General features: G+C 45.3%; 3 protein-coding genes and 1 pseudogene across 4 annotated transcripts; 1 reads left to right on the top strand and 3 right to left on the bottom strand.

The window, feature by feature from the left end:
* Positions 1-674: 674 nt before the first annotated feature.
* On the bottom strand, positions 675-4,170 carry LOC133910240 (protein DEFECTIVE IN MERISTEM SILENCING 3-like; annotated as a pseudogene).
* A 6,903-nt stretch (positions 4,171-11,073) lies between these two features.
* LOC133892121 (uncharacterized) lies at positions 11,074-12,978 on the top strand. 2 transcript variants are annotated; one of them, XM_062332861.1, is made up of 3 exons: positions 11,074-11,401; positions 12,031-12,116; positions 12,244-12,978. In XM_062332861.1, exons 2-3 carry the CDS (start codon positions 12,042-12,044, stop codon positions 12,721-12,723), a joined length of 555 nt encoding a protein of 184 aa, XP_062188845.1. In that variant the 5' UTR covers positions 11,074-11,401; positions 12,031-12,041; the 3' UTR covers positions 12,724-12,978. The 2 variants fall into 2 exon arrangements, with proteins under 2 accessions (XP_062188845.1, XP_062188841.1); XM_062332857.1 differs by lacking the exon at positions 12,031-12,116 and having other exon boundaries at positions 11,096-11,401; positions 12,288-12,978.
* A 2,006-nt stretch (positions 12,979-14,984) lies between these two features.
* On the bottom strand, positions 14,985-19,159 carry LOC133892111 (exportin-2-like). Its single transcript, XM_062332850.1, has 2 exons — positions 15,964-19,159; positions 14,985-15,346 (listed from the first exon to the last, which is right to left on the bottom strand). The coding sequence occupies exon 1, from the start codon at positions 18,913-18,915 to the stop codon at positions 15,964-15,966; it is 2,952 nt and encodes a 983-aa protein (XP_062188834.1). The 5' UTR covers positions 18,916-19,159; the 3' UTR covers positions 14,985-15,346.
* A 1,131-nt stretch (positions 19,160-20,290) lies between these two features.
* LOC133892100 (transcription factor MTB1-like) lies at positions 20,291-23,706 on the bottom strand. The gene is made up of 2 exons (XM_062332843.1): positions 23,389-23,706; positions 20,291-22,457 (listed from the first exon to the last, which is right to left on the bottom strand). The coding sequence occupies exon 2, from the start codon at positions 22,450-22,452 to the stop codon at positions 20,596-20,598; it is 1,857 nt and encodes a 618-aa protein (XP_062188827.1). The 5' UTR covers positions 22,453-22,457; positions 23,389-23,706; the 3' UTR covers positions 20,291-20,595.
* Between the last annotated feature and the right edge of the window lie 385 nt (positions 23,707-24,091).

Raw genomic sequence — 24,091 nt, 5'->3', positions numbered from 1 at the left:
TTGTGTACATTACTGTATTAAATAAAGTAGGAATTATTCTCACTATCAGTCAGTGTTTCAATCACACAAGCGACAATGATTCAGCTGTAGCCTGTAGATTTTCAATAAGCTAAACAAGGAGCCAGCATCATATTCATGGTCGGATTAGCCAACCTAACGTTCAGTACGAAAAACAAAGAGCTTCACTGATACTCTAAACCGTACATCATGTTTCACACATGGCCACATGAAACCAAAGGTCTAGCCATCATCCAGTGGGCCTTTTAAGAAGTGAAACACATTCTGAAAAGCTAAAACATGTCATCAGCATGTTCCTTTAATTGTTTTTTTTCAATACTACATGTCATCAGCATGTTCCTTTAATTGTTTTTTTTTTTCAATTTGGTTAGATAGGACCTATTGTATCATCTTCCCTTCGACTTGTGAGAAGATACAAAGAGCTAGCAAAAACATGAACTAAGACCGTAAGTCATGTATCGCAAAAGGCAAAGAAAAAGATCCTCAACTTCAAGGCCAGATGGCAGGCATGTACTTTCATCTCTTGGCAATTCCTGTAATTCTCCAGCAACCAACATCAAGATTGTTGCAAAAAGCAGTTGGTTGGTTCTGCAGGCATGAAGACAGAGCATGCAAAACTCTGAACAAAGGAAGGACGCCACTAAACGTTTCTAATGTCAGCGCTTGTGGGAGGGCTTGGCTCCAAATGGATTACTTCCTGGAGTTGCTGGTGAAATAATCGTCAGTGAACCACGCACCGTCTGCTGGAAGAGAAAAGACAGCAGATCAAATGCCAGAATTGTCCATCCTTGTAGGGACAACAAATGTCAACCAGATTTCAAAGAAATGTGGCCTATTACACTGTCAGTGCTAGAGCAGCACATGTGTCTGTACTGCATCCAGTAGCAGCTCGGGGGAAGCTGTGCTAGCATATGCATAAATCATCGTATTATTACGAAGCAACTTAAGTTCTGAAGAGAATAGATTAGTATTGTAAATGTACCTGTGTCACTGCTAACCAGAGTGAGATAGTTCATGAGCTCTTGCTTCTTCTTGCTTTATAATTCCTTAGCTTGCTTCAACAAATCTTCTTCGCTTTTCATATCCTCAAGAAGCCTTTCCCTCTCCCAATTCTTAAGTTTAACTTGCTCTTCCATTTCAACGATATTTTCAGGTAAACTTGAAACCTCAAGGCTTACAGGAAATTACTTCAAGATTTTTGCTACAAAAGTCATTTACAGTCATTAAAGAGTGATGGGATTTAGGTTGATTAGCTTGGTTGGACACACCATTATACAGAAATAGAAGTGTAAAGAAAATAGCAACAATAACGGTCCAAACTAGAGCAAGCAAACTGCATTTAGTAAACAAGCCAGGGTAAAATAGAGGACTTTTACAGTATACCTAAATGAGTGTATACCGTCTATTTTCTTTATCCGGTGATTTAGATTGGCCCAATGATACTTTATCGCCCATCAGTATCATGAGTATCATTAAAGAATATTATGGGTATCATAAGGGTGGGATTGGAAAAAAAAACTATAATAAACTTGTAAATTATATGTTTAATTAGGGAAGATCAAAATGTTAGTTTATTCTTCGGATAAGTTTTCACTTATTCTGTTCATTTCATTTATTAGGATTTCCACCCTCCGTCGGTCGGTCGATGATGGGTGGCGAAAGTCCGAAATTCGGTCAGTCAATGACGTAATTACCCCTAAGGGTATCAAGATAATTACAATAATACCTACTAAAATATACGATTGTATCACAACAATGATACTCTCCATCATCTAGTATCATGGTGTATTGTAAAGGTTCTCGTAAAATAACCCCATAGGAACCGGCATTATTCTTTCAAGCATAGGAAAACAACAGTCAGGATTTCATAAAAATAACTAATAAAGGTACTCACATTATTTCTTAGGTTTTTTATTACAGCACACTTTTACTGCAACTGAAATTACAGCTCCATCAATCATTACACATTTCGTGATTGACCGTAAAAAGTTTCTAATAGCATTGGCTCGTAAAAAAACTCATGATGTAAATAAATTTCTCTAAATGGTGAAATGTCTACAATCACAAAAGGACACACTTACACGGTAATTAGGACAATCAGCAAAAATAAAACACTGTTTGATCCATCGACGTTATCAAGAGATGTAAAAGGATAAATTGCATACCTATTGCCAAGCAAGAATGAGCCATTGGACCTCAACATACCACCATCTAGAGAAACGGCACCATCATTTATCAAAGGAAGAGCACGCTGAATGTCAGCTCTGGTCTTATAAACTTGTAAATGAGAAAACAGTGTAAAACAACGTTTCCCTAAGACCATGGCCATTGGCTGTGAGGATACTCAAGTGTGCTCAGTCCAAATGAATCATATTTACTGCAAAATCCAGAAAACCAGGAGGAGACTCCCTGCCAGGCAACCTTGGTCTATGCAAAATAAGCTTCCTCTGCGGATCATCAATGTTAACATTACCAGAATATGGCCTGCAATATTTTTTTCTCGAATACGCAGGAGAGCTACGCATCTTATATTAAGTAGGAGAAATGAGTGAGATTACACAGCGCCCAACTGGGCAAAACATGAAAGGCAGAGGGTATTAAGCTAGGAGATTACAAGTATTAGATCAACGGTTACAGCAGCAGCCAATAGAAATCAGATGATCGAGCCGTGAGCTCTCAGCTGCACCATGGCGATGGATAGATGTTTAGCGCCATGGCCTGCAACATTTAAGAATATTTAATGTTAAAGTCCTCATCCAGTTAATCCTAAAAGAGAATAAAGTTGTAAATACATTAAAAAAATGTACCTCATGTTCAAGGCAAAAGACAGTGAACCATCCATCCAGAAATTTTCCAACTGAGCGACCCAGTCCATGAACACCACTTCTCTTATCAATGTTGCCTTCCTTGTCATATTTTTCAAGACCCTTAACACCATCATAAGTCTTGCAAACAAGAGCAAGCATATTATCCATTCCCAAGTACTCCGTGTGCAGCCTACAATAAGTTTGCAACGAAATAGATACCGACAAAAGTAAGCAAACAAACATATTATGTCGATTAGCTTGGCATCAATTAAGGCACTAAAAAACTCGTACTGAAACAAGGACAAAAATTGACCTGCTGAGGTTATCATCATTTACTTTTCTCAAGGTAGCCACAAAACCAAGGATACATTTTATCAGTGGCATCTTTGATGCTAGTTCATAATGACGGTCCTTCAGCTGGCATATAATTGCAGCTGCTGTCTTGTCCTGATTGAGTACACTTCGAATAGTACGCAGTTCAGCACCTTGAGCAGAAGTATGGCTATTTGCAACGGCAGCCACTGATGAATGATAATTCCCAAGCTTAACTGGGAAAAGTTCCAGGTTCAGTATGTTTTGGTTGGTGGATGGATGAGATATTAAGTGCGTTTGCAAAGGAGAGAAGGATTGAGAAGATGTAAAAATTAGCTATTAACTAGCAGAATACGGTGAGGTAGAGGAAGTTTTGAAGGAGATACTTATTATGGAGGCAAAATGTCAGTTATATGGCAACGGTGGTTGGAGCGGAACAGGGTTGGTGAATGAGAAGGAGGCGAGAGGCTACTGATTTGGCTTAATGATTCAAGCTGATGGATTTTGTACAATGGCACAAAAGGAAAAAAAAACTCAAACGCTAATGTTTTGAAGGTGAATTCTGATGGAACGTCTAGAGAGAATAACGGCGGAGGAGGATGGGGATATGTGATAAGAGATACAGATGGGAGGGTTGTTGGAATATGTGTCGAATATGTGTACATGGTAGGTTACAGATAGACTTGAGTTGTAATTGGGTGGGACTAGGATTAGAGTTGTAGTCGAACTCTAATTCCGGGCCTTTAAATAGAAGGCACCACCGTTGTAACCATGGCAAGACGAAACAGTTGGGGAGGAGCGCCCGTAGTCATGCCCCGAGGATGTAGGCGACTTGGTCGAACCTCGTTAAAAAAAATATCATGTCTTGTGTGTTGATCTTGTGCTTGGCTTGATGATCCTGGTGATGCTTCCGCTAATATCCTAACAAGTGGTACCAGAGCCATGTTGGAAGATCAAGAGAAGACACGAGGATATGTTCCACACCGTGTAAGGCTTGCACGGGTCCGAGGAAGGACGGCGCAAGGTGGAGCATGGCGGCGATCGACGACTCGATCGGTGGATTCGGACACTTCGAGCGTGGCGGCTTGAACCGTCCGATGGGCTGCATCAACAGGGATCCGTCCAGACATGGAGATCGGGTTGATGGCGGCCGGTGGCTGCTGTTCGATAGGGGTCGGTCAGACGTGACGGCCAAATTCGACGGTGCGGCTGGAAGACGTTGCAGATCGGAGCGACGGCTTTGACTCAAGCTATGGTGGACTTGGAGGTTGATGGAGGTGTTCTACGTGGAGCTGGAGTTGCTGTGCGTGCCCTACGTTGCGGCGGAACGACAACGGTTGGAGAGTCTCGATCTGAAATCGGCGTGACAACTGCGGTTGGACCAGAAGCAAAAGGAAGAGGCAGGCCTGGATGGTCCTGCTAGCTTCTGAGACGTGTCCTGGTAGGACATGGCAGCAGGACGTCGGCTCATGAGGCAGGCTAGCACGTGGGCAACTAGAGTCGATCCTCCCTACGTTACAGGTGGACCACACGCGCGGGCAATTGGCTCAGTCCGGTGTCCGGCTTGGACTCGCGTGCGGTTTGGCGCTCCAGTGGTCATGCCAAATTTGCATGTTGCATGTGAGAGTATCTCATGGGAGGTGAGGTGCGTGGGCCCCAATGGACATGCATGCATGCAGATGGATTTGCATGTGAGGGGTTTCACGGGCCCAGGTGGACATGCATGCATGCAGATGGGGTGCATGTGGCCGAATAAAAAAAGGAGCTGCTTTGCTGAATAAAGAGAGAGCTACTTTGATTGTTTGTTCGGGCAGCAGCTTTGACAAATGAAAAAAAGGGAGCTGCTTTGATTGTCTGTCCTGTCATGATGCACAAGGTGACGGAAGAGTGTAGGAAGAGGCATTAAAAAAGGAGGAAGCTCGGATGTGGCATTAAAAAGGGAGGCAGCTCATGTTGTTGGAGTTCGTGTTTGGATTGGTTTCGGCAGGCGTGTTCGGCTCGGTGGGTCCAGCTCAGGGAGACGTGGATTGATCACCGAGTTGGAGTTGGTCACGTATCAATTGCACGTACAAGGCTCGTAAGTGAGGTGGAGACCGGTCTGTGAAAAGCTCGGGCGTGATGTCTCGCGAGAGTCGGGCTAGCGTGTCAGTTGTGTCCGATTGGGATATCAGTTGGAGTTGGGACCGTGTCGGAGTGCCGGACGGGAAATAAATAGTAGAGGCGCACGCGCAACAGCACTAAGAAAGCAGAACGCAAAAAATAGCAGAACGCAGAGGCAACCGAAGTACAAGTTCATAGAATTGCGGAAAAATTGCAATTGTGCTGTTCGTGAACTGTTGCTTGTGAGGGGTTGACGGCGAACGGCGGGCGGCGATCGAGCGGGTCGGTTTCGTCGTGTGCAAGCGGCGTGGTTGTCGACGGGGCTTGAGAGCGGCGGATCGTGCACGAGCGGTGTACGAGGCAGGCGTACGCGCGGTTCAGCGTGTGCGTAGCAGTGCGTCCACGCGGGGAGCAGGTACGAGCGTGCGGAGGCGCGTTTAGCACACGTGAGGTACACGTGAGCGGGATTCGGCGGTCTGCGGCAACAGGTAGATGGCGTCGATGGCATCCAAATTCGAGGTGATGAGATTTGACGGGACTGGCAACTTCGGGCTTTGGCAAACAAGAGTGAAGGACTTGCTGGTGCAGCAGGGGATCCTGAAGGCTCTTAGCGACAAGAAGCCAGTCACGGTAGATGATGACAAGTGGGAAGAGATGCAAGCACAAGCGGCGGCGACAATAAGGTTGTGTCTCTCCGATCAGATCATGTACCATGTCATAGATGAAACATCATCTAAGAAGATTTGGGATAAATTAGATGATCAATTCATGTCCAAGACATTGACTCGGAAGCTGTATCTGAAGCAAAAACTGTATGGGCTGAAGATGCAGGAGGGGTCAGATCTTGCTGAGCACGTAAACGTCTTTAATCAAGTTGTCGCTGATCTTATGAAGGTGGAGGTGACAATTGATGATGAAGACAAGGCGATTATTCTTCTGTGTTCCTTGCCAAGGTCTTATGAGCACTTGGTCACAACATTGACGTATGGTAAAGAGGCAGTCAAAGTGGATGATATTCTTGCGGTGTTGTTTGCTCATGAACAAAGGAGAAAGAACAATGCTGGTGAGAGTTCATCTGGAGATGCTTTTTTCGTCAAAGGTGATCGAGGCAGGGAGACTAACAAGAAAAAGAAGAAGAAGGGGCCACAGTGCTATAAATGCAAGGATTGGGGACATGTAAGGAAAGATTGTCCAGAACTGAAGAAGGGTGTGGCAAATATTGTGGTTTCCAAGAAAGATGACTCGGATAGCGATGGTGATCTTCTCGTACTATCAAGTGAAAAATCTTGTGGTGAAGCATGGCTGTTAGATTCGGCGAGTTCATATCATGCAACATCAAACAAGGAGTGGTTCTCTTCATACTCTGAAGGTGATTTTGGTCTTGCTCGCTTGGGAGATGACACGGGTTACCGTGTTATGGGAGTCGGCAATATCAAACTGAAAATGTATGATGGACAAGAAGTGCTACTTGAGGGTGTGCGGCATGTGCCAGGACTTAGGAAGAATCTAATATCGCTTGGATTTCTGTATGGAGAAGGTTGGCTATATCAGGCGATGTCAAATAAGAAGACCTTGAATGTGATGCAGGATGGCAAGACTGTGATGATAGGTGAGAAGATGGGAGGTCATCAATACAAGTTGAAAGGTGAAGTCATGAAGGTGGGAGCTGCAAATTTTGCGAAATACGTTCCTAACGGCGAGGCATCCTCGTCGGACTATTCAGGATGAGCAGTAGAGATAAACGGCTCAAGTCTAGGTACACAGAGGTTCACACATGGCAGACTTAAGTTGGCGTGCATATTCGTCAAGGTGGAGTTTGTTGGAATATGTGTCGAATATATGTACATAGTAGGTTACAGATAGACTTGAGTTGTAATTGGGTGGGACTAGGATTAGAGTTGTAGTCGAACTCTAATTCCGGGCCTTTAAATAGAAGGCACCGCCGTTGTAACCATGGCAAGACGAAACAGTTGGGGAGGAGCGCCCGTAGTCATGCCCCGAGGATGTAGGCGACTTGGTCGAAGCTCGTTAAAAAAAAAATATCATGTCTTGTGTGTTGATCTTGTGCTTGGCTTGATGATCCTGGTGATGCTTCCGCTAATATCCTAACAAGGGTTATACTTATACAGGTAGGTGCTGGTTGTTTGCCATTTTTAGTGGATGCTTTTCATGCTGAAGTGTATGCGTGCATGTGTGGAGTTCAAGCAGCGATTGGACAAGGAATGGGTGATATTGTTGTTGATTGCGAAGGAGAATGGAGCTCCGCAGCAAGGTATAAGGATGTGATCGAGCCCATCCGGGTTTGATTTTTGGTGTCGCACATCCCTGATTTGATTTTTAATGTAGGCTCCGGGCAAGGGTCCGGTATAAAAAAAAATTGTTGTTGAAATGGATTAGTTGATGCTGAAGACGGCGATGGAACGAGATACGTTCAGGCTGGCACCCATGTGAGGCATCATCTGCAAACTAAAGAATTTGCTTCAGTTGAACTTCATTAGTCTTTCTTTAAGTTTGTGTTCTAGAGAATGTAACAGAGTAGCACATGCGATTGTTGAGTTTGGATGTGGTGGTATTCCGGGTACATCCATGATAAGGGATGATAATTCGCCTGGCGTAAAACAATTGGTGGCCAACGATCTCACTACATCTGTTTGGTAATGGAATTTTATTCTAATAAAAAAATAGTAGTTAGTATCTATCGAATTCCAAGATGCATATAATCTTTATAACTCTATTACAAATGGACTCATAGTAGTTTCAAAGAGTGTGTTATAGCTAGTTTATTAGAGAGGTTGTTTATTATAATATTTATTATGACATGAAAAATATTGTAACCAGTAAGATGACTATATTATTGAAGATGTCCTAATACCTAGCATGACTTATAGTAAAATTTTAAACATGTAAAATTGAACGATTCAAGAGTGACTTTCTAATTTAAGTTTAGCTATTAGGAATGCTTAAAAAGTTACAGAGAAGTTACAGATATGGTAACATATCGGTGTTTGAGATGCTAGAGCATACTACTATGTCACAGAAGACAGTATACACGAGAGATGTAATAAATGCAATGATACTTAGGTCTTTTAAAGTTGTATAACGAGAAACTAAGTTGAAATACACTTTTGTTTACTTGTGATGAGTGATTGATATTGATATTTATTTGGTTTGATGATCTTCGGTTTTGTATGAGTTTTGATGTGATTTGAATTAATTTATGATTTTATTTGAGCATATTGATTATGGATTAATTAAAATTAGAGTTAGAGATATGCGTTTACTTGTCTTATGATGTGCAGGTGTTGGATGCAATTTGGAAGTTGTCGGAGGGTGAACTTCACATGCGGGGATCCGGAGGGACCCCTTTGAGATTCGACCGGGGGATGATTCTGAGTCCGCCTCGTACGTGAAATGAATGGGAGTAAATGAGACGCATGTGGATTGGATGATCAGATGTAGGAGGAAATGAATGCTCTGGGGATTTTAGACAGGTTCGGACCGCATGGAGCGTAATACCCTACTCCTGTGTGTATGTTATAAATGCTCAGGGAATATCTCTCTGAGTATCTGTTGTGTTATAAGGATGTTTGTCTAAGTCTAGAGTTTCGTGCTCCTTGTTCTTTATTGGCTTGTCTTCTGAGCTCGTTCGGGGTGTTCCGCCTGATCCCTCCTCCTCCTTCTCTGGGGAGCCCGCTCCACTTTTATACCCATCGGGGCGGGTAGCGTGCCTAGAAAGTATGGCGCAAGTTACAAGGCGCCATAAATGGAAAGCAACCATCATGAGCTGCAGCTCGAGGTGACGGGGAGGGCCCGCCGGGCAGCCACCGAGTGGCCCCGCGTGCCCGCCCGGTTAGAGCGAGCTTGACACAGCAGGGCGGCAGGCGTTACGCCTCGAGTCCTGCGACGTTATCCCGAGGCGCGCCGGATAACGCGCGATAGGACCCGTGCATTAAATGTCCTCACACCTCCCTGCCATACCGTGGAAAGGACTAACAGCTGGCGTAGGGGGAGTGGTTGGAAGTGACAGGCCACGCGTCCGCTTAAATGCAGCATCAGACCTCTCACCAATTGACACCTCAGCGCTGAGCCCTCGTGGGGACCACCGGCGAAGGACTTCTCAGGTCCTCGCGGAACTGTGAGTGCTTGGGGACTACTGTTCACAGCCCCGAGCACTCTCTCCCGGATATGCCCTCTCTTAGTCCTCGGGGAACTCGAGTGCTCGGGGACCACTGTTCATGGCTCCGAGCGTCCTCTCCCGGAACTTGACTGCTCGGGTCCTCGGGGAACTCAGGTGCTCGGAGACCATTGTTCATAGCCCCGAGCACCCTCTCCCGGAACTGACTTCTCTTGTCATCGGGGGACTCGGGTGCTTGGGGATCACTGTTCTTGGCCCCGAGCACCCTCTCCCGGAACTTGGTCTTCTCGGGTCATCGGGGAACTCGGGTATTCAGGGACCACTGTTCAGGGCCCCGAGCACCCTCTTCCGGAACTTGGTCTTCTCGGACCTCGGGGAGATAATCCCCGAGGGAGGGCGCCACGTGGCACTCTGCTGTTCTGGCCTCGAGACTCGGGGACTCCTGGTTCCCATGTCACTGATAGCAGTCGATAGTGGGATGATCGGGACCAAGCAGAGTGCTTGGTGCCGGACAATCAAGGAGATCGAACGGAGTCAAGGGTGATCCTAACTGAACACATGGAGGTAAAGCAAAGCATAGAAGGTAGATAAAGATAACGTGTTGACAAAATCAAGCGAATAGGATACCGGTGCAAGTGACAAGGCGATCCGAGGGATCAAAAGCGGGAGAGACTTGCTGCCTGTCAGGATCGCAATACGAAGTACACGTATCAACATCAAATCGCTTGCTTAAAGTGTAAGTAAATTAGGAGTCATGCTTTGAGAAATGTGCTAAAGTTACACGGTTTAGCCTCAAAACTGTAGGAGGACTGAAGGAGTACATAGCACCATCGCGAAGCTTACGTCGAGATGAAGCCAAGTCATGAAGGCACCACATTCGTCCGATGAATTAAGAAGAAAATAGACCAAAATACACTCGGTGTTAGATATAAGTGTACTACAATAGAGGTGTATTTTGAAAAAAAACTAGAAAACTTAGGAGTTAAGTTTCCTAGGTTTATAAATAGAGGGGTAAGGCTATGGAAAGAGATGAACCAGCTATTTTGAGTCCCTTATACTATCAATATGAGAGCCTTGTGCTAGTATTTTAGAGGAGAGGAAGAGAAGTGCTTAGCCTATGTATTAGGTGAGAGTTTTGTTAGGAATTTTTTTTAATATACTTAAAATAGGGCTGACTTCTACTATAATGAAGTTTATTTTTCTTCATGTTATTATGCTCACCTCCTTCTAGTCTCTCTCTATTGGTTTTCTTACAAGTTTATAAGTTTTTTGATTTTTGGATTCGATTTTGTTTTGATTTTTGGCTAAAACTTCAGTACATTGTGAGGTCACTCTTCTTATTGCTAGAGGCATAAAATTCGTATACACACGCTTATATAATAGGATTTTGAATTTTCTTGCATCTAGATAATTAATTTAGAGAGTTTCGTTGCTCGATGTTTACCTTTTCTTGTTTCTGAATATACATGTATCTTGTTGCATGCTAAAATAGATCGAGCAATCTAGAGTTATCGGTACAATACCACACCGCTATAGTATTTGTAAAGGTTAGTTTTCTGCTATGTCTATACATGGATGAAAGATCTTTTCCATTTGTACGCAGTATAATTGAGTTGGCTGAATTGGATGTGTGGATTCAAGAAAAGGAGTTTCCTTTGCAGGTTACTCCACTTGGCACTTTCAGACCCTGATTTCTCCATTTTGTAGACCTATAGCATATTCCCTTCCCTGCGAATTTTACTACTCTACCACTTGCTTGCCGGCCTCCCCGAGAAGCAAGCAGAGCTGTTGAGCCGACCGCGACGGCGATGACCACCATGGCGAGGCAGCGGCATCCGGTGGTGCTCGCGCTCCCGCTCCTCCTCGTCGCGTTGCTCTTGCCGGCCTCCCTCGGCTCGGAGACGCCGCAGTACACGACGGTGCACTCGGAGTCGGACTTCGAGGTGCGGCTCTACCGCGACACCGTCTGGATGTCCGCCCCCTCCGACCGCAGCTCCTTCCACGTCGCCACCAAGCTCGGCTTCCACCGGTGAGTCGGTCACCCTCCCTCTTTATCTCTCTCTCCCTTGTCCACCACCCCAAGATCCCTTCTTTTGATCGGATTGGTAGGAGACCGATGCCATCATGAGCCGGATCCATAGATTGAGCCCGTAAGCGTGCGGTCCTGGGCTTGAGGTCGACTCTTCTTTCGGGTATCGATTCTTGTATAGGAAGGAATGAAGAAAAAAGCAAAAAATGGATGGATTTTAAGAACAACTAGAGGGGTTAGTGAGAGATTCTGAAGCAAAAAAAAGGATGTAGGGTTAGCTTCTCTCTTTGTGAAAATTGTATGTTTTTTGATAGGTTTGGTTAGGTGTAGTCTTCTGTGCAATCTGTGAACCAACTTGAGTAAAGATAAACCTGTGCTATTGGGCTTATTCAAAAATCGCTTGCTTTCTGTCTTAATGATGGCGATGAGTGATAACCAATTGCAAATTATAAGAATGTACAAGTAGCTTTAATTTGTTAAAGATTTAATCCTAAGGGTTCCCACTCCCATATCAATTGGCTTGATCTCGAGTATTGTTTTTTTGCCTCTTTTCCTACTAGGCGTCACAAAACTGCAGCCACTGATCTCTGGCTCTGCTAACTCATGGAATCTAAATTTTTATTTGCCAGACCTGACGTAAATGCTTATGCACTTGGGACATTTATCAGCAACATGTGAATTTATGATATTACTATCCATAAGTATCGATATCCCGGTGGGTTGTTTTCTGTACATTTGATTGCGAACTGTCTATATCAATCACTTGAATCCATTACTTTGTTCATAATATCTTCTCGTTTTCACATTTTTACAAGTTCTGTCTGCTTAATTTGCTTTGCTAGATCCAGCAAGCTCTAAACCTTTTAGTGCTGTTGCTGGCTGCCAGATTGTTCCAATACCTGATGGGAGCAAACCTCAACTCTTCTAGGATCAGAATGACCACCCCTGTCCTGACAAGTATCGTTCCAGGTGCAGGGCCTCTGCACTCCTCAGCATACTTTGTCCGGCTCTACTTACCAGCAAAGTTCCAAGCTTCCCCTCCTGTTCCTCTCCCGGAACTGAACCTGCATCCAGATAGATGGCCAAGCCACTGCATTGCAGTCAGGAGCTTCTCGGGTTATGCACGAGACAACAATGTGGTTGAGGAAGCTGAGAAACTCGCCATGAGCTTGAGTCGGTCACCGTGGGTTAATTCCACAAACTACCCTAGCAAGAACGCATACTCAATTGCACAGTACAATAGTCCATTCCGCATCATTGGCCGTGACAATGAAGTGTGGTTCGACGTCGACTGCAAACCCACTGGTGTTGAGACGTACTAAGATGGTTATACCATGTGTCATCTCCGCAAACCGAGTGTAATGCGCATCAGTACCGCAGAAGCCGTGTACATTTTTGTATATACGTGTATGTTGTAATGACAAATGACAATGCCTAAGATGTCTTTGATGCATCCAGCAGTGATGAAGTGGCACAATGGATGCCCAATGTAATGGATGTACTATATACTCCATGTCACAAGCTAAACTCGGAATTACCTTGCGTGCAAATGTGTGATAATGTGATGTTTCCACTGTGATCGTTCCAGCCCTCATGTAATCATGTTTTTCGATGTTTTCCATATTCATATTCATTGATGAGTGTTGTTGAGAGAGAGATTGCAATTACTATTCAGACTATGAACAGGAAGCAAAACCAAATTTGTGCTGATGTTTGAGCTCAGTCTATTCTCAGTTTAACTACTGGAAGTGATCTGCATGCATGTTCATTTTCCTGAACCCATCTATGGAGTCTTTTAAGTGTCCCGTGATTCTGCGAAATTGGGAAGATAGGTGCTGTCTGCCATCAATGAATATGAATATTTTGTCATGCATCACGGAATGCAAACTGGTGAGAGTGAATGTTTATAATTGCACGGATACTTGCGAACAAATGCTGCACGACTCCTCTCTTCCAAAAAGGAACTCTGTTGGGTCAGAATGGACTGCTGGACGCCCGTCCCAGATATATTGATATAACATGCCGTTTGGGATTTACTTGTGACACCACTTATGGAACAAATTTGTAGATTTTTTTAAATAATATTAATTTAATGGAAAATTGCAAAAATAATATTTGTTTTTGAAAAATTGCCGAAATAGTACTCTGTCAGCAGGCGAAATGTTGACAAGGGACTGTTGGCAAGTGGTTTGCTAACTAGTGAAAAATGATAGCAGGTATCCAAATTATCCAATATTCGTATCCGTCAAAACACGAATATGGATATCCATATTCGTATTCATTTTTGAAATAGATACTAAGATGATGTATCCGAATTCGGATTCGAGATTCAGATTCAAATATGGATATCCGAATTGCTTTGAATTCAGATGTGGAAATAGATAATATCCATATCCACCAACCAGAGAACCAAATTTCGCTAAAGTTTTAGAAATTTCAGAGGTGAACGAAATTTATATATTCTGGCCCAATCTAATTGGAACAAATTTTAGTTAAATTTGATTAAATTTCAGTCAAATTTGACAAAAAATTAAATTTCCTACATGAATTTTGAACAAAATTTCTAAAATTTCGGTAATTCCAGTAACTCTAAATGTGAACGAATTTTGTGCACACCAAAATAAAAATTCTTGTCATTAATGGTGTAGGATATTTGTATACAACCCGGTCGAGTAGATATCCGATGCAGATTCAGATTTGAACAATCCGATTCGTATTCGCATTTGAGGATATTCAGATGTGCATTCTTATTCGTATTAAAATATAGATAGCAATGTGAAAGATGTTTTATTCGATCCGTTTCCACCCTTACTATCGACAGGTACATATCGTCATTTGGACCTCTGATAGGTGGTGGGCCACTGCTTTTATTGCAGTTGGCAGTGCAACAGGAACCTATCGACAAGTGACGTGCTGATAGGTTATGTCGGCACTCTAGGTGCCGACAAGTACCCTATATAATATGCACGCCGCTAGCTGTGGAGGGGAGAGTCGCCCCCATTATCGATATTTCGATTTCCAGTGAGCAGAGAAGAGGAGAGGAGGAAGGAGAGCTGGAGAGGAGAGGAGGAAGGATGAGGTAATTTTCTCTGTTTGTAGAATAGTTTAAAAATAGTAGAAATAATTTTAGAATAGTTTATAGTAGTTTAGAAATAATGTTAGAATAGTTTAGAAAATTTAGTACATTTGTAGAACTTATAGCGTGATTTACAAATAGTTTAAGGAATATTAGAGTGATTTTGGAATAAATTTCCAAGTTGAGTAACTTGTCGATATCGGCGAGCGATCTGCATGACGAGCATCTCCAAGTTGAGCAACTTGTCAAACCCAAACGCGGTCTGGAGGTGCACCCTTTTTAGAATTTCCCCAGTGCTTGCCCCTGCGGCTTGTGTATCTATCCTGCAAGGCGCATAGTAGTACCGTGTCATGCAAACAAGTATACATGCGCATGAGAGCTTGCTCACTTGAGGGTAGGGTTGCTGAGAAACAATCTCAAATACCCATCCTTCAATTCAGAAAACAATCTCAAAATATGGCACGATTGCAGACTTCAAATCTACACTAAAACACTTCTCCTCCTACAAAAAGAAGACGACACTAAACACTTCGTTCGATTCAGGCATGGCGCTTTCAGTGTAGTGACCCAACGCAGGATGGCAAAAATTACAGTACGTTCCAACCATCAGGATTCAGGACTGACACACCAGGTTGACAACATATCCAACTTGTCCAATACACTTTTTCCCCCCAAAAGGAACCTCTGTCGCGAAAAATAAAATGACTCTCCCAAATAGACAAATCCTCCACAAAGCTCTCAATGTTTTTCCTTCTACATGATTCGGCATCCGCCCGCCCCACCAACCAACAAGGGCAAAAACCGAAAAGGCTTGACGGACAGACAACTCCCAGAGACTCATCTTTTGACAAAACCCCGCCAGTTGGCCCCTGAAATTATTATAGGATAACAAGTGTTAGAAGTACCCAAGATTAACAAGGACATGTGTCGTGGGTCAAATAAAATCAAATTACAAGTTTGCAGTGAATGCGGATTTATTTTTTTCGAAACCATTTGAAGCTTCCGACTAAAAATGCTGTGTATGAAATAATTAAATTAGTCATGAATGGCTAGATCAGAGAACACCTAAAGGAGGTTCAATAGCTACTAATGGCTACTCTGTTCACAATGCTCATGATTATATCCAATGGAACAAGGCCTTTCAATCACATACTTGAAGCAAGTAGATATCAAGTTGTAAAAATGATAACACAGCAATTCATAGCATTAGCTAACAGCGATTTCATGCTTGTGTCCAATGAGACGTTCGCTTTGCAGATGGTGACTACTATGCCTCCCGAATAACCTTACATCACATTCAAAAGTTTTCCTTGTAATTTTCGTAACATGTATGTACATGATTAACACAACTTCAGAACAAAAAGGCATTTAATAGTCAAAATCTTATAAATATCGATAATGGTACCATGTCTTAAGCTCATAAATGCAAATCACTGAACTGAACCAACACAAAAAATGAACTGGAAGGATCTCAGCAATTGTTTACCTAGACGATGTTGGTATTGTAGGTTGCACAAAGTTGAAGAAGAGCGCTTTTGTTCGCTGGGTCCACATGCTGCTCAATGACAGGACCAAACCTCCCAGGAGACTGTGCAGAAAGTGTGGCCAACGATGTGACCAGAAACTGTTTTGGATCATTTACTTCTTTCAGCAGATCATCTTCACTCTTTCCAGCATATTGAAGGCGTACAAATGAGACAGAATAACTTGAAGTCTTCTGAATATCCGCTGCATCAGCACCATCATTTTGCTCTTGTTGTGCTCCACCTTGATCCATTCTCGACAACAGCGAGACGATACTGTCAAGCAATTTGCCCCACCATTGGGCTGCAGCAGCATCCAACAGCGCTGCAGACTCACAAAGCAACTTTGTTGAAGCAACTGATGTCAGCTTAATTTCAAGGGGCCCTTTGATCAATTTGAGATTGGGAATCCAGAAACGCTGAAGGATTTGGGTGAAAAGATTTGGCTGAATTACATCGATGGAACTGACAAGAACACCTGACCCATATTTGACCAGCACTAAGGACATGAAGACCACAAGAGAATTCACAAACTTCACAGCCTGTCTAGTCTGTAGCCGAGTAAACAAAGCACTCCATATCTCACTTACATAAGGATTCATAATGTCGAAACCAACATTTTCCACTAATGTGTTAAGCATGTAGAATGCAGAATCTTCGGTGCTGCTTCGTGAAAGGAGACTACAGAATATTGCTAAGATATTCGGCAGCCTACCCTCTTGGTTTAGCTCATTTGGAATTTTCCTGAGGAATGCTCGCAGCAAACGAACCAAGGCAGGAACACATGGTGGTCGGTCCCAAGTGGCATTGCTGAGAAGGACACCAAATAGCTGCATGTAATTCTGTGAGAGGGGAGGTCGGCTCAAACTGACAAGTTGTGCGAATATCTGAAAAGCATATGGCCAGAACTCTGAGATGTCCTCAACCAATATCCTCTGGAGCACTGGGAAGAGGCTGGCCTCAAACACAGGGAGTAGTGCTGGGTCCTGCTCACCAGCATGGCCAATCACTGCTGCCAGGGCCTCAAACAAGTAATGGTTAAAGTCAGGGTTCTTGGGATTATTGCACACTTCCATGAGAATACCCACAAGACGAGCGGTAATCTCGTGAACAATTTGACCAGCTATATTAGCAATCCCAAGCACCCGCATCAGGCACTTCATCAGATAGGGGTTCTCATGTGAATCGGGAAAACTTAGAGCTGTGGACAGGTTCTGAATGATCTGTGGGGCAAATGGGTTGATATCAGCAGCAACATAACGTTGAGACCTGGTCACGGTGTTCACACCTGGTACCAGGACCGCATCCTTGATGATCAGCAGGTTCTCGATAAAGGTTGCAGCATAAGAATGAACAACATTGGACTCATGCGTCAGGAACCTCACCACACTTGGAAGCAGCGCCAGTGCAGTGGCTTTGGGGATCTGATCCTTAAATTCCTTCAAGAACCTGAGGACGGTTGCCTTCAGCATTGGCTCAGACTGCCAATCAGAGGCCTGGAGCTCAGGCACAATCACAGATGCAAAGAAGCTCTCCATGTTAACCACGGATGTTCCACCACCTGTGGCACCGGGCTTCTGCATAAGAGCAATAACGAGATATATTGCAGCATCCTTCTCCTTCCAGTTGTTCGCCGGATCAGCTGCATATGCAGCCAACATCTGCTGGACCTGTGCCGACACAAGTGCAGCCACCTGCTCCCGGTAATTTGCTGCAAGGCCCCGCAGCAACCGGCACGCAGCTCGCCTGAGTGTATCCGCATCGCTCCCCTCTGAGTCACGCCTGACATATTCCACCCAATTCCCCTCAAACAGCTCCTCATCCTCATCCCGCAGCCGCAGGTTAGGCACAACAACACTATCACATATCTGCTTCATCGCCTCAGGACTCCCGAACAACGCATGGTGCACACTCTCTGCAACTGTAGTCAAGAACTTTATTGCAGTCACCGCGAGCTGCCCACGGGACGGCGAGGCCGTCTGCGCCATGAGGAGCCCCCACACAGCCTCAACAAACTCCTTCAAGTATCCCCTGAACTCCTCCTCGTACTTCTCCATATAAAGCTGCAGGTTATCGCAGACAGCAGCACGGAGTGCATCCGGGGCACCATCTGCCTCAACAGGCGGCGGGTAGGAGGTGGTGAGGAAGGCACGGAACTCTGTCATCCACTCGCGCATGTGGTCCTCGAAGAACTCAGGCAGGTCGATGGAGTTGAGCGAATAGAAGATCTCGCAGCAGAGGCGAAGGCACTCAAACACCGGGCGGAGCTCGAGCGGGTTCGGCGTGGTCGCAGCGGCCTGAAGGCGGCGGGAGGCGGAGAGGAAGACCTCGAGGAGTGGTGCGGCAAAGTTCTCGAGACAGTACTTGAGGTCAAGGCGGAGGGCGTTGTTGTCGAAGGCGTTGCGGAAGCGGGAGAAGAGCGACGCGGCGGCGGCGAGGAGGGAGTTGGTGGCGACGACGTCCCCCGCGGCGAGGGCGGTGCCAAGGGAGGAAACGATGGACGGGAGGAGCGACTCCCACTTGGCCGGGAAGTCGGATGCCGCGGCGGCGGCGAGGGCCTCGGAGAGCTGCGCCTGGATGAGGGGCGGGGCGGTGAGGAGGAGCTGGAGGAGGTGCGCCTTGATGATGGCGCAGTCGGATTCGGGGAGGTGGTCAGCGGTGTCGTCGGCGTCGGGGGAGGAGGGCTTGGGCCAGCGGCGGCGGAGGAGGTTCTTGAAGTGGACGGAGGCGGCGAGGCGGGCCTGGAGGTCGTGGCGCGGGGAGGCGGCGAGGCCGAGGAGCGCGAGCGCGAAGCCCGGGGAGGAGGCGGAGGAGGAGAGGCTCTGCTCGGCGGCGCGGCGGGCGGCGGCGTCGGGGGAGAGGGACTGCGCGAACCAGCCCGCGAGGGCGTCGAGCATCTCCGGCGGCACCTCCATTTAGCGCCGCTGCGGCGATCTGGGTGGGAGGGGGCGGCTAGGGTTTGGTTGGCCTTCGCGGCGGGGGAGATCGGAGTGGGGAGGTAGGGTTTTTGAAATCCTGGCGACTCGACTTGTTGCGGACAAAGGAACATATCATAGGAGGATAGACGCAACGAAGAAACGGAAAAAGGCAAGCTCCTAAGTTTCTTTTCCTCCTCAGCTCTTGCGCCAATCCGATTTTACTTCATCAACCCTAAAACTAGACATTCTTCCTCTCTAAATTATCTGATCACACTTCCGGGTAGTTTTAGATGACATGGCACTGGGCCCCATATTGTCAGCCGTTATCTTGTCTTTTTCTCCCTTCCTTCTTTTCTTCATTTTCCCACTCCATTGCTCATAAAAAAGTATTTATACTCATAAAAAAGTTGTATATTTTCTATAAAAAAATGTATTTACTAAACCTAGTTAAATACATAGTTAATTTTTTGCTAATCCAAAAATCATGAAATCAATTTTGTTAGTCTTCGTATATGATCCTATGTCTTTTAAAAATAAATAAACTCATGAAATAATTATTGTAATATGCATAATTGTGTCAATGTGTTGGACCTAGATTAATTAATAACTCAACCATCACACCTCCAAAGTTAGTGAGATCACTTTTATTAGTTTACTTATACTATACTTTATGTAGAAAAAATAATAGTAGACATGAAAAAGTTAATTACAGTGTTGTTCTTACCATATTCATTTTATGCTTATGAACTTTGTAAAAACTATGGAGAAATTAATAAAACTTCAAATGAATTAAAACTAATTTTAAAGATCTTTTTATGATACACCATGCAAAAAAAAAAATATGTGTTTATATGTTAAGTTTTTTCTTAATATGATAGACCAAATCATCCTATTCATATGGTCCATTTTAGTTTTTTTTTTTTTTTTTTCAAACTCCCTGTCTATGAAATATGATGCAAACAACATTGTTTTTTAAAAAAAAATTACAGAAGATCCTAAAATTGTCTCTGGTATTTTTAGAACTTTTTGTGATTTGTGATTTTTATTTTTTAATTCAAATTAAAAAACGATTAAATTCAAAATACGGTGCGGATCGAATTGATCGGTTTTCACAAATATCAAGCAGATTTCAACGGTTTTTTAAACCCTGGTCCTACCCCTTCATAGAGCTTAGAGGGCCAGAGCACAGGAAATTCAGGTTAATCTCATTCTAGTTCAAGTTCTCACGCATTTCTTTTTTGGTCCCTGGTCAAAGATCTCATACTTATTATTCTCCTGTCCCCATCGAAGTACATCGGATTAAACATACCATACATAACAGGAACTGATACATGCCACTATCAGGAAAAGTAAAATTTCCAACCCATGCATGGGAAAAACATGTACTACTACTGTTTATTGTTCTGCTGCATCAAGCTTACACTAGGAACACGGTGTCCATCCATCCCATCCCAATAAAAACATCAAAACTACAAGGACCACAAGGACCTACCACCATACAATGGCAGAGCCTTTTCTTGCATTGCTAAAGTCAGAATCTGATCTTGCTCTCTCGACCTACAGCTTTCTATCGACAATGGAACATGTCAAAGGCTGCTGCTTGTTCGCAACCAACACAGCAAACCGCCTGCCTCCTCTACCCGCGCTGCCAGCTCCTCAACTGATCCTACGCTCTGCTCAACTGCTCATCGCGCGAGACATCGCAGTGATCACTTTCTCCCTCGTTTGCTGTTCGGCGCCAGGACACTTGATGATGAAGGAATGGACTACTGTCCCGTTGTTGCTGGTGACCTTTGACTCGCCTACAAGGACTTCTGCCTCTTCGAAAGCTTGGAAGACATTCTTCACTGGATGGTTCTCCATAGGAGACATCACACGGACAAGAACCTCGTCTTGCACCACCTGGATGTCCACCTCCGGCCTAGGTGTTCGCTCCCTTGGATCCACCATACCGGACTCTAAAAGCCTCTCTCTCTCCGTCTCCATCTCTTTGAGCTTCTTCTGGAGGTCAGTGATGTACGTTATCGCATCGCCCAGCAGGGAGGCCTTGTCCATTTTTGATATGTTTGGGACAACAGCTCTGAGGGCGTAGAACCGCTGATTGAGCTTCTCCCTCCTCTGGCGCTCAGCCTCAACATGATTAAGTGGTTCTTCCCTCCCATTCGCAGGCTTTCTTCCCCTCTTCCTTGGCCGTCGGTCCTCTATAACAAGTGGTGGCCCTTCCTCTTTACACAAGCCATCCACCTCTGCACTCTCCCCATCCAGAACAGCATTTCTTGTAACCAAAACACCAGACTTGGAGCTGGTCCCGGCACTAAAATCAATTTGCCTAGGCACCTGTGGCTGCAGCTGTTGCTGGTTCACTAGCTGTGGTGTTTTCTGAATCTGTGGTAATTTCTGAAGCTGCAGTTTCTGAAGCTGAGGTGCTTTCTGAAGCTGAAACTGTGTTGGACTAGGGCTGTCGGCGGCTCCATTGTTGCGGTGTGCGGCTTCATTACTCACAATCAACACACCATTGCCAAACTTCTGCTGATGAGAATTCAGGCCCCGAGTCTGACTCCAAGTGAAATTCTGCAATCCTTTCTGGACATTGGGAAGCAATGAGCTCCCACCAGCAGCAGCCGTCTGTTCCCATGACCTTTCATCTACCTTTGATACACCAACCACTGGCCCTGCTGAAGGCCGGCCAAGGTTCAAATCCTTCCCAAAAATCTTTGCCAGACCAGGCGACCTTTCAGTAGTAGTAGGACCATTTCCCTCGTGTCTCTGAACTGCAGCCTTATTACCGCTTGCCCCTGCAAACACAGACCGTATGGTCTGGATAGTATCAGAATTCTCAGCTATGTGCTGCATTGAGCCCAGTTCAAGCACACCACTCTCAAAAGGCACCAAAACAATAGTCCTAAATCCTGCCGCATTTGCAAGGAATCCCCGGTAACAGTAATTGGCTGGGAATACCTTGCGCTCATTATTTGGAATCCAGAGGGGGGTGCCTGCTGCAAATACTTGACCAGGGCCACCGGCACGACGAGGAAAAGCAAAGTACATAGATGCTAGGAAGAACATCTCAGTATCTGTCACCTGATCAATACCAGGAGCATAATCCTCCTCATCTGCACCCCCGAATGCTATGTGCAACCGCTGCAGCACGCGCTTGCGCATCCGCTGCTTGGTATCATCATTACCTACAGAAGAAGCAGCTCCCGCCTCACCATCTCGGGGCTCACGGCAAGAGCCATCCCCCCATCCAAGGATGAGATCACCAGACTTTGTGCGTGAGAGCTGCCAGAAGATGGCATAGTTCCAACCAGCACCAGGGCACTCAGATTCGACAAGCTCTTGGAGTTTGTTTTGCAATTCTACAGGCAAAGATGCGGCAACAAGACCCTCAGATATGGCACCACCTCCTTTTGTTAAATATGCAAAGGCATCTGTTCCGAGCACAGCAGCACCGAGGGCTTTGTCCTCCTCCGTCCATACCCCACCAGTTCCTCGAATGACACCATCGTCCTCAATCTCCATCTTCATTACCATAATACCTACCCAAAATGGATTGCATCAGGCACAAAGCAGTTAAGAAAAGTAATTATCACAACAATCAGCTAGCCAAACATGAAAAGTACAGTTTCAGATGACCATGGACACTAAGATTCATCATCTTTACGAATAAAAAGATGACCTTGGAGCGATACAGTACTAAACTCTCCGTCCCCATCCTAAGTCGTAAGCAAAAGTTCATAGGCAGGGTTGGCAGTTGGCATCCTTTGAAACCATCATTTCGGTGAATCAACCAGTCACCGCTGTCTAGAGGAAGTTCCATAGAAGACTAAATAAAGAAAATAAAAGGATTTTGCTAATCTAGGACAGTAGACATACATGTGATTAGCAGAATGTTAGGCCAGGGTTACATTATCTATGACAGTAATATGAGAATTAGCAAAGCATGTAAATACAAGGCATATTACCAAGGGCATGACGGTGAAATAGAGTGTGTAATAACCCAGTCAAGGAACATAAAACGCCAGCCAGTTCAATAAGCATCTTTTAACTAGCGTGACAATTTATACGCCATCACTCTACGGCATCTCAGGATGTGTTGCCGGTAGAAAGGAAGAAATACATCGAGGGCAAGGGCAAGGGCACGTGATTGAATTATATCCGAATCTGATATAATGGCAACATGCTGTGAAGAGTGTATTTTCATGCCAAGCACGCAAGGATATAAAAGCTATTTACTGATACTGATCACACCACAGACCACACCCATCAGATTCCAGCCTAATCAACACTCTACTCCTCCGTCTCACAGAAGTCACCACTCCGCCTACCTCAGCTCGTCTGCCGAACCCAACAGTCCACCGCCAATCACAATCGTAACCACACCATTACGCGTAACAAGCAGCAGCGGAAAACTAGTGAGCTGAGCCAATTTTAAAACGGGAAAGACAGGAGCATCCAGTAGTTTCTCACCAGATTGGGGGGCCTGAGCCCGAATCGACGCCGACGCAGCGGAATCCAGCGCGGGCAGGAGGGCCTAATCCGAGCCGCGGGGCCCGGATCTCTTCCCGCGTGAATCCGAGCTCTGAGGTGTAGAGAAATCGCCTCGTGGAGGGCGCGGGGGTGGAGGCGAGGCGTGCGTTTAGCGGGAGGGGGCGCGGCGGCGGTGGCGGTGGTGCTGGGATTTCGATTTCCGGGGGGGGACGACCCCAAATGGGAGAGATGGATGGGAGGGAGGAGGGGAGCCCCACCCCCCTTTTTCTACCGGGGGTCCGAGCCGAGCTGCCCAGCCGCGAGCCGTAACCCGGGGCCGGGGGTGCGTCGGCTGGGGTTTCTGTTGCGGCCCGTTTGGACGGAACGGAACGCAACGGACTGGGACGCTTTGGTGCTGACTGTAGTGTTTGTTAGTTTCTATGTAAAAACGGAATGAGTAGTGCAGTGGGATGCGTGTTTGAACGCGGAGTTACGTGTTTGAACGTGGAGTTGCGTGTTTGGCATCGGCACATAGCTAGTCAAGATTTTTATATAGTACTTCATACCATCCGTACATTACAACCTGTCATCGATCTTTTTCGCCCACATTGTTCATAGAGCCACCATCAAGCAGCAAAGCTCCTCATGAGCTAGATTCGGAGTGGAAAAAAAATCTAATAAGAGGAGGAGCCTATACAACACT

The sequence above is a fragment of the Phragmites australis genome, chromosome 2, assembly GCF_958298935.1.
Source record: "Phragmites australis chromosome 2, lpPhrAust1.1, whole genome shotgun sequence".
Lineage (NCBI taxonomy): Eukaryota > Viridiplantae > Streptophyta > Magnoliopsida > Poales > Poaceae > Phragmites > Phragmites australis.
Note: the sequence above shows the minus strand (reverse complement) of the source record. Positions and strands in the feature narration are given on the sequence as shown.